Source organism: Capronia coronata, assembly GCF_000585585.1.
Source record: "Capronia coronata CBS 617.96 chromosome Unknown acBCG-supercont1.4, whole genome shotgun sequence".
In the NCBI taxonomy this organism is placed as follows: Eukaryota; Fungi; Ascomycota; class Eurotiomycetes; order Chaetothyriales; family Herpotrichiellaceae; genus Capronia; species Capronia coronata.
Genome location: NW_006912896.1, coordinates 1,104,971 through 1,114,626, shown reverse-complemented (window position 1 = coordinate 1,114,626; position 9,656 = coordinate 1,104,971). Strand labels below are relative to the sequence as shown.

The window sequence follows — 9,656 nt, the reverse complement described above, 5'->3', positions numbered from 1 at the left end:
CAGATACTACTCGACAAGGGTGCCGATGTCAATATACAAGGAGGCCACTATAGCAACGCACTATACGCGGCATCAGGGCGTGGCTACAAGAAGGTGGTGCAGATGCTTACTCAACTCCCTTCCCACCTGGATCGGTAAGGAATGTTGCCGCAATACAATCTATACTGCACTTAATACTAAATACCTTATCAAATAAATCCGTCATACAACCGTTAGGGGACCATAGTGGTGGAAGCCTAAATTTGGGAAGCGCGCCTAAATTCAGTTAGCCAATATCCTGAAATAGTGATCGTGCCACTTACTGGCGTGGAACGCAGTTGCTCACTTGCTTGACTAAGCTCCTGAGAAGTCATCACGAGAAAGAAGGGAATTGGCTCTGGAGGAAGTTGCGTCGAGAATCCTTCTCAGTATTTTGGTTTATGTTGATGTGCTTATGTTCGAGAATAGAGCGGACATTATATAGGGGGGCCCCTGGCTGTGATGTCTGAGCGCTCGGTATCCCAGACTTTACTTTGAGACCCATAGGTAAATGACCACAGATATTCTCACTGGGGGCGACAAGATTGAAAGCAGGGATCTTCTCATCCGAAGCAACAGATCCAAAGCAACTACTGCTATTATCAGAACGGTTTTCAGGACCCATAGCTACCTGATTTGATTCTGGGCCAGAGACTGGCCCAGAAAGTTAACTGAAGGTACCAAATGAGGAACAGATGGAGTGCCGAGAACTGTCACTTACTGCCAAAAGAAGACTTCTTCCAAAATACCATACGGTGAAGTTTGAAGAGGCCTAGAATCCTGCCCTTGAAACGATGATGGTCACAGATCTAAGCCACAAGAACTATGTATCTCTGTTTATACTACCACCTATAGGTTCATGATATACATAAACTTATACCTACTACATTGAGCGGTCTCAACAATACAGCAGTCACTCTCATAACCATGTCGAAATAAGATCCGTGTTCCACAGGAGAGTTTCATACCCATCAAGATCTCTTCCAATTCCCGGAGCCGGACCTTACATTTGGCGATAACTGTCCGTATCGTTTTTGTTTCCGACGATTTCGGTGACTATAATTGGTTGCCAGATGCCACAGAGGACCTGCTAGTAACACCGCCACTACCAACTCTCGATTGGACAGACTTCAATGATCAATCTATCAGTTATTCGTTAGATACGACTGAAGATCTGGTCCATGACTCAAATCCTGTGGCAGACGACTACGAAACGGTGCAAGACTCGAGCCAGGAAGGCAAACTAGAACAGACGGTTTTGAAACTCCAAGGAAGGATAGAGTCACTTGAGAAGACGCTTCAAACTTTGCAAATTGAGTTAGTGGTACAAGAGAAATAAATTTTATGGTACGCTGACAGTATACTCGCAGGCGAGAAAAGAAAGAGAACGGTAGCATAAATTCAACCTCCGTTGTTAATGTCTGGGTACTAACAATAAAGCAGACTTTGTGGGGAGATTGAGATTAATGTAAGGAAATTGGAAAGCTGGAATAAAGAACTCAAGGAGATGGTTGTCAACCTGGTCCAGGATTTGAGCAGTGGAGTTGGAAATGTCCCTTGAGATCAGTACAGAATTGATAGTACCATATCAGATGAATCTTTGTTGTTAGTGGTAGCGTACGAGTACTACAATGAGACCTTCGATAACCTGCTTACAGGATTTGTCGACGGAACTTAGCTTTGAAGACGCCCTAATAAAGTCAGTTCCCTTTCTTCTGATAAGTCGAGCAAGCCATACCTTGTAACGGACTGGTAGTGCCGACAATGTTTCGACACATGCCTGTTCGGTTATTTTAACCTTGGCTTGTTACTAGAGACCCGATGTAAACAATACTAGTACATCATGTCATGTGAAGGTTGCAGATATGCGCTTTCTCGTGCTAGTCTGGCTCTTTGGTCTGACCACAGCTTGTCTCAGAGCGTCTCTAGTATCAGCTCTCGAGTCTTTCTGGATATTATCCGTGAAGTACTGTAGTGGTTGTATGTGATGGGTTGATATTGCCCTTCTTGCCACAACTAATGTTAAGTAGTTCCTCTTTCTTTTGCAGATATGTTCTGACCAGGTCTACAATCTCATCCGCGATGTTTGCGTCCAGGCTAATGTGCTACATGGCCAGCCTCCACGGAGTCACGGACGACCGTCCCAATCATTTGCACGTTGTCCTTTGCGATACAGTAACATATAGTACATTATTCATCCATCGAGAAGAGTGTTCAATAAACAACTCCGCCAGGAGGACATAGAAGTACGTCCCCAAGGTTCGATCTCTCATGGTATCGGCGAACTCTGTGTTCAATTTCTGAATCGTGGCACGGAAGCGTCGAAACATGGTGTTTCCCTCGATTTTGAGCAAAGATAAGTCAATGTCTCCATAGGTGCCATTCAATGCTGAAGTCAAAAGCTAGTGGAACACCATAGCCAAACGTGTCAAAACATCAGCCGATTGTCGTCAAATCGGCCTCAGTCTTTGTGAAGCAATAAGTTTGCGGACATGCGTTGCGAACTCTGGGCCACTCTTTCTCAACATGCCGATCGAGCGCAATGGACCCCAGTCACTAAGACTCAAGAGATTGTTCCTTCCTTGAAAGGGTGTTGAAACACCTACTGGATCTCGTCCTGTTGTCTCTGCTCAGGCGTGATTCCTTTCGCCGGCCCTTCTGGCGTCGGGGGTTCAACCAAGGAAAGCTCTAACTTCAAACTCGCTGTACGTATATACTTGTTTGATGCCAGCAACGCAATCTTTGATCTGATCCTTCATTTATCAAGAATGCAGTGGTTTCATGATAATTCCAACAGTTTCTCCGTCCTTGTCGTACGAGCAAGTCTTTTGCGTGATATTTTGGTTGGCGATACCAGTAGGTACCTATCCTTTGCAGCTTGGACCATAGCGAGAATGATGGTCCGGCGGTTGGAGATTGAGCCATCGACGATATCGTGGATGTTTTGCATAGCATCGTTGGCCTACTTATAATTCGCAGCGAAAATCAAGCCCGGAATATCCACAATCCTCAGATGTAGGACGACAGGTGCCCGAACCTACCTCAATGCGAACTACATGAGAACAAAATGCTGAACCTTGCTCGCTATGAGCTCCCTTCCAGCCCGGAGTCTGCCGACCCCCTTGATTACTATTACTAGGTAGTAGTAGCTCTTTAAAATCGTGCGGACAATATGATAGCCGAAATTTTCTATTTCCCCCTTGTCCGTGAGATCTGGCGATGGTATGATAGATGCTTCGATGATTGATATTTCAGCAAGTATAGCTGAGCTTCTTTAGGGGTTCTCCTTCGACAATTGCTCGACTTTTTTTGATAGTTGTCGGTGTTTTGAAATCTATCTTATAGCGAACCCGGTTACATATCCAGGAAGAAATTAAGCAGCCACCGTAAAATACTTTCACAGAGTCCCATTAATATAGTACTATATTGGAGCATTTACATGACTATCCCAAATTGGTATCGTCGTCGTTCCGGTTTGGGATTATAGGCTCCAAACCAGATCGTATTACCACTTGGTGGTAATCAAGGCTTTGTCCGTTTTGGGGCCAACTCCGTGGATCATCCCAGATGATCCTGTCGTATATTGAGTTCTTTCGGCATCATCAGTGTCACCCGTAGATCTACGGTTTACACCAAGCACATGCACCTCGATATTCGTATGCCCATTTGGAATGTAGGGGCTGAAGACAAGATGACAAGTTCCCCATCGAGGGCAGTACTACATAAACGAGAGTCATAGATATTCGTGCCGTAGGACAAGCCTCCATGAGAAGTCTGGTTCCAAGTCTGAGCTTCACCATCGCGACTGATTACAATCGGTCTTAATACACTGACACTGGCAGTTACACAGACCAAGTAGGTATATTTGAAGCTCAGACCTCACATAATTCATGTGTCGCCGTTGGTGTGGACTAATTCTGGCTTCATTACGAAATAGAAAACCTTTTTTCGTCAAAACCTACCTTTGTCACATTGGTGTCGAGCAAATAATCAGCAACTAGCTCCCTCGAATCTCTGTTCGATCGTTGTTGTCTTCGTGTGCACATTTCTTGTCACCTTCTTCGGTATCTCACGCGACATAGTACATATTCGGGCTTGCTTCCCAGGTTGTCATTCTACTGGGGAACTTCATGCTCATGCGCAGTTTGGTCATCGCAATCTTCATTGACAAAGGCTATCAGACTTCTTGTAGCCAGGTGATATGGGGGTACGCAGATATCGCGGCGCAGCTCCTACAGGATCTAATCAACTGGTAGGGATGCAATTGTGATATGAATTCTAGTACGAGGAATCTATGAAGGTGTTGGTGCGCTCGATGCACAGATATCTGCAGGCCCACAGCCTTGTGCGGGAAAGCGCAGCCTCGTGCGTAGTAGTAGGTGCGGCAGCCGCGAGTGGTGCAGGCCACCAGCGCTCTGATTGGTCGAACCGTGACGGTAGAAGAACAGAATTTCCAGTGACTAGGGGTCGAACCCAAGACCGTTATTCTCATGCTGGTTGCAGCAGTCTTTCAAGTATGTAACTAAATAGAGAAGGCTCCTGCCATTGACGGTGAAAAAGAAATGAAAAAGACATTAATTTACAATCACTATCGGGCTTTACTTTAGTCCGGTGATTATATACTTCCCAAAACCTGCCCCTATAAACTGCTTCTAGTTGGTGCCTTCCTAATATAGCACGCCAATCTAACATAGCACCCCAAAAATAGCACAAAGGATCGTGAAGAGATAAGTAGAGTCCTGTTGTGTTGGGCCAAAACCCAATCGCGTTTGCGGTGGGCAAAGATGAAGAAGACGTAACCGCGACGGTGCTTGAGGCTCCAACGTAATTCAGAGTGATGGTAGCAGTTCCAATGAGGCCTCCGATCTGAATTCGGATCTCAGCATTGGGATTCGGGAATGTACCATTTTCCAGCGGAAGTAAGGTTGGCTCAGGCATGGTGGCATTCCAAAATCTTGCTGGAGTCGCGAGCACGTTTCGACCCTAAAACAGAGAATAGAGCTACCGCAAGGAGAGGCATGATTTTTCAAGAGGCTCTAATAATGTAGTAGACAATATAAAGTATCGGGTTCAGGAATACTCGGACTTAGCAATTTGTCTTACTGGCCGCGCCAGGTATTGCCTTGAGGGACTGAACAGTGCTATACCTGTTCTGGAAGATCTCAAGTCAAAGATGATATTCCAATGCGTGGGTCGATAATATAGATTTCAATTCACAAGCATTATACCCTGACGCCTAAATCAACGAGGCTCCTTCAGGAAAGTCATCGAAGTGTCGCTGCCACTAGTAATCCCTTAAGAAGTTTCTAGCCGTTAAGGTACTAGGGTGCCTAGGTACTTTTAAATACCTTGACGCTCTGATACTACGAACTTTCTCTTCACGCGGTACTCCCTATCTATCTAGTAGCGATGCTTATCGGAGGAAAGTACTAGTATCTCTTATTGCGGACAACTACTATGATGAATGAACTACTTACTAGGTAGCAAATATTTCGAGAAAACGGCCGTCACAAAAGTATTAGTATTTAGCAGGCATCTCTGGTAGGTTTTCCTTGAGAGAATATGTAGACAACCACGTTGGGAATGACTTAAAGCGTACGCTAAAGCCATACTTATTCTTCTCCTTGATACTAGTCAGTCTATCGCTTATCTTTGCAAATAACTCATTCTTGTGAATACCGACTCCGTTGCGTCCTGTTCCTGGGAACCACCTACTCCTAGGAGGGACTCATCCTGGGAGGGATTCACTCCTGGGAACCACCTGCTCCTAGGAGGGACTCATCCTGGGAGGGATCTACTCCTGGGAACCACCTGCTTCTAGGAAGGAACTGCTCGCGGCAACAACCTGGTTCCAAGAGAAACTGCTGCGGGTAGGCTCTTGTCCTTCTTCCTTTAAGTTGTTATTATTGAAATGATCTACAGAGACGTCGCTTCTTAACTCAAGACTAAAACGGGTACAGTCTGGTTGCCTGCCTCGTAGGCTATCAGAAGGTACCATGCTGAGTATTTCGTGACGCGTCTATACAATATGACGACACAATCAATGGTATGATATTAAAGAAGATAAATATACGTAGTAAGTTCAGGTTTACTTGTTAGTTCTGCACTCGACAACATTCAGTTTAAACCCCTCCGAAAGAAATAGCTAGCTCTGTCACGCGTCTGACTACTAGTCTCCTCTTTTCCATGATCAAGAGTGCTCCCGGTCTCGCCTCGCTAACTCTGTATCGTGAGGCGTCTTGATTTTTTCCAGACGCCAATTGCACAGTATTGTCATTGAAAGCATACTAGTCATGTAGATGCTGATAGAAACGAGAGCAAGAATTGCTTGAGCTGACCAGTATCCCTCGTGAGAAGTGTAAATGCTAACAAGGATGTTTATCCAGCCTGCCATAGAATTGAGAAGACCAGGGCTTCGTCATTGCACTCAGCGGCCATTTCGAAGAATAGAATTATGCATTACTCACAGAAATACGTGGGAAAGAAGCCAAACATAGTTTCTTTCGCCACGCTCTCCAAAATTGAAAGGTTCCATACATGCCAATGACGTAGCAGAAGATGGCAAATGGCGCAAGCGGAACATTCCTTATGGCATCTTTGACCACTTTGCCACCCTTGCTGCCATCTAGACTGGTGGATCTCCCCATAGACGTGAAAGTGCCCGGAAACACAACGTATCCAGCAAGGATAAGCCAAGAAAACGATGCTGCCAATATGTTATCTCTACACGGCGCTTCGTTGGCTTGCAGCGTCATGAGCATATAAGGGGTAGTCAAGCTGGAGGCTTGATACAGGGTATGCTGTCATTATGTCAGCAAGTCAACTGCTGGAGTGTGAGGGAATTCGCCCTACTGGTTCTCCCATGGCTCTGAGAGTCAGTGCAAATCTAAGTCTGGATGTCGATCGCCTTAAAGACAGCCAGTATTTCTAGGTAAACAAAGAAAGTCATAGTTTTACGTCTTTGCACATACTGAACCCTATTTAAATCCTTAATATTCGATGTCATTAATATTAAGGCGTAAGGGGGACTGATTCAGGGTTCCATCCCACTCTAACCTGGCCCGATTGCAGTAGCACCAGTGTGGAGTATAACATGGAAAGTTTGACCGAGCAAGAAAGACTGGCCGCGCAAGAGAGACTGGTCGCCGAGCAAGCTATGAACATTGCTAGACAATCGAAAGAAAGCAAGAATTCGATATCAGATACAACGAAGGCCAACCTTATAGAACAGATAAGTCAAGCGCCTATTATTATCCACTCTTCTACCACTGAAAGGAAGAACCAGAAACGAAATACTCAATTTGAGCTGGAAATATTGAAAGATCTAGAAAACGATAAGACTTCGCATCGAACTCTAAGTCCTACTATACAGGACGAACAACAAGTCTCCTCGAGTCTAACTAATAAAACTATTACTCCCTCGGCGAGTAATATTAGAACTCAGAACTATGATCCTTCCAAGGAGAACACAAGCCATGAAAGGGTGAGGATAGAGTTCAGGATCTTGGAACGAGGAATGGAAAGGGTGGCGCACAGTCTTCTAATTGATCGTTCAGACCCATCAGAAGTGGCGCGAGTTGCAATCAAGTATATGAGAAAGCGGATCAATATCCTCGACAAGAATTTCCGCTTGTTGAACCCGCAAACGTGCTTTGAGGATGTCACTGCAGACGGCTCAAACACGATACTAATGCCAAAGTTCATCATCGCTTTCGTCTCGCTTTCTCTTCAACCTTATCGTCCCTTTCATGAAAGGGATGCCGTGAGCGTCTTGGAGGTGGAACTGTAATTGCATAACTGAATCGAATAGCGTCGCACAGTAAGGCTACGGGTGTGCACATTTCAGCGGTTCCTTCACGTCAAGAGAAGAGATGTGCTTGTGGATGTGGGTCAGCCATTTACCACGATTGAGGAACTGCTTCAAGCGTACGGATGCTGGCAGTCTCTCATCGGTCAGGCAAAAGGGACAATACCCAGCGGTGGCAAGGACCCTGCCATATATAAGAGGGTCGCAGAACGTCGGTAGGTCTTGAATCCGGGCTAGATGCTGGTGACAATGTTTTTCCCAGCTGATTTCTCCGAAGACCCACTCATTGCACAGAAAACATAGTTCGACCGAGCCATAAACGCTCTCGCAGCTTCTCTTATAACATGCGTAAATATGCATCCAGTCATAGAAGGCTGGTCGATTCTCCTCAATCTCGTTCTCGTATACCTTGGAGCAACAGCACTTATCTGGTTCCAAACCAGGCCGATATTCGACTTCAGACTGCTGGCGATACAGGGTCATCATTGCACGTAGGGTGGAGAGACCCATTGGACTTCGTAAGGTGTCAATTTCAAAAAGATTCTCACTGAGGCTTTTTCTCTCGGGCATCAGAAAACTGACTCGATTGAAGATCGCTCGATAGTAGCCGGCCGGGTCGTTTGGCCTGTTCGGTTGTCGTTTTTGCCAATCACGTAGCTCTTTATCCGTCAGTGTACGCCTTTCGCTGTACAGTCTCCGCCGACGATTGACAGACTTGGTGTCTGTCTTTCCCTCTAAATTCGTGATCTCTTCACTCAATGCAAGGTATTGAGGCGTGTTTTCTAACTCCCACTGCTTCTCCGCAGGGAGGCATTGCGATAAATTCGGATTACGAGGTAATGTAAGACCCCGAAATAGGTCCGCAACGATAGTTCGCCCTTTGCCACCCAGGTAGGTACCTTGTCCATCCGCACCGTTGGTAGGCATGTAGTGGCGACGAAGGGTATTCGAATCCATGTGACCAGCATGGACCATACGCGTCGCCTCAGAGTAGAACTTGTCTGTACGGACAGTCCCGTTAGCAATTGGAATGGAAATGAAACGTTGGAAACATACCAATCCAGTAAAGACCTTCAGCTCTGAAGTCATGGCCAGTAGGTGGTTTGGAGTGACCAGCGCGAAGCCCCAGAGCCCGATTTCTCTTGCTAAATGCGTCCGCAGTTTCGATCCTGTCTGTAGAGCTTTTGGAAGATTGAGCCTTGAAAAATGGAGTGTCTAGTACTTCGTCTTTCCAATGTAATTGCAACATCTCGTCGTCGGGTGGTATAATACCAAAAAGCTCTTCGATCGTGTCGTAGTCCCTGAACGCTCCATGGACCAGGAGACGAGCAAGGAACGGAAGCATTGGATTAAAGCAGAGGATCACGGGGACTGCACCTTCGTATAGGGCATGTTGTGGTCTATAACAAAATTAGCGTACCTCATCAACGTCGTGCATGGTGTCCAGCCTACCTTTTCTCAGGCGTGTCTGCCATATTTTTGGCGTCACGAGTAAGCTGAACGGCGAATTCTGGATTTCCATACTCGTTGATAAATGCACCAAAGGTGATATCCTGATTAGCGAAGATTAGCACACGACGTTATCCTAATAGCTATAGGTACGCCGGCAGTTGGATTCAATGTATTCGCCAATTCGTGAGGAGGAAAATGTATTGGATAAATGTAATAACCAATCGTCCAATCTCGTCGCAGGCGATTTATATTCGAACCAGTCCGTCATCCAAAGTTGTCTGGCAAAGTGAAGCAAGTGATTTTTAGTTGCAAATCTCCGTGGCCGTTTCGCCTTGGCCAATCCGATTTCTGCGGCTAAAGGGCCCTTAATGAACTACAC

General features: G+C 45.8%; 2 protein-coding genes across 2 annotated transcripts; both read right to left on the bottom strand.

Annotated features, from left to right (window-relative positions):
- Nucleotides 1-6,214: 6,214 nt before the first annotated feature.
- On the bottom strand, nt 6,215-6,782 carry A1O1_04953 (uncharacterized protein). The gene is made up of 2 exons (XM_007725842.1): nt 6,486-6,782; nt 6,215-6,431 (listed from the first exon to the last, which is right to left on the bottom strand). Exons 1-2 carry the CDS (start codon nt 6,777-6,779, stop codon nt 6,384-6,386), a joined length of 342 nt encoding a protein of 113 aa, XP_007724032.1. The 5' UTR covers nt 6,780-6,782; the 3' UTR covers nt 6,215-6,383.
- Nucleotides 6,783-7,843: 1,061 nt separating this feature from the next.
- Nucleotides 7,844-9,300, bottom strand: A1O1_04952 (uncharacterized protein; the record flags this gene model as incomplete). Its single annotated transcript, XM_007725841.1, has 3 exons — nt 7,844-8,826; nt 8,882-9,225; nt 9,278-9,300. 3 exons carry the CDS (start codon nt 9,298-9,300, stop codon nt 7,844-7,846), a joined length of 1,350 nt encoding a protein of 449 aa, XP_007724031.1.
- Nucleotides 9,301-9,656: the final 356 nt, after the last annotated feature.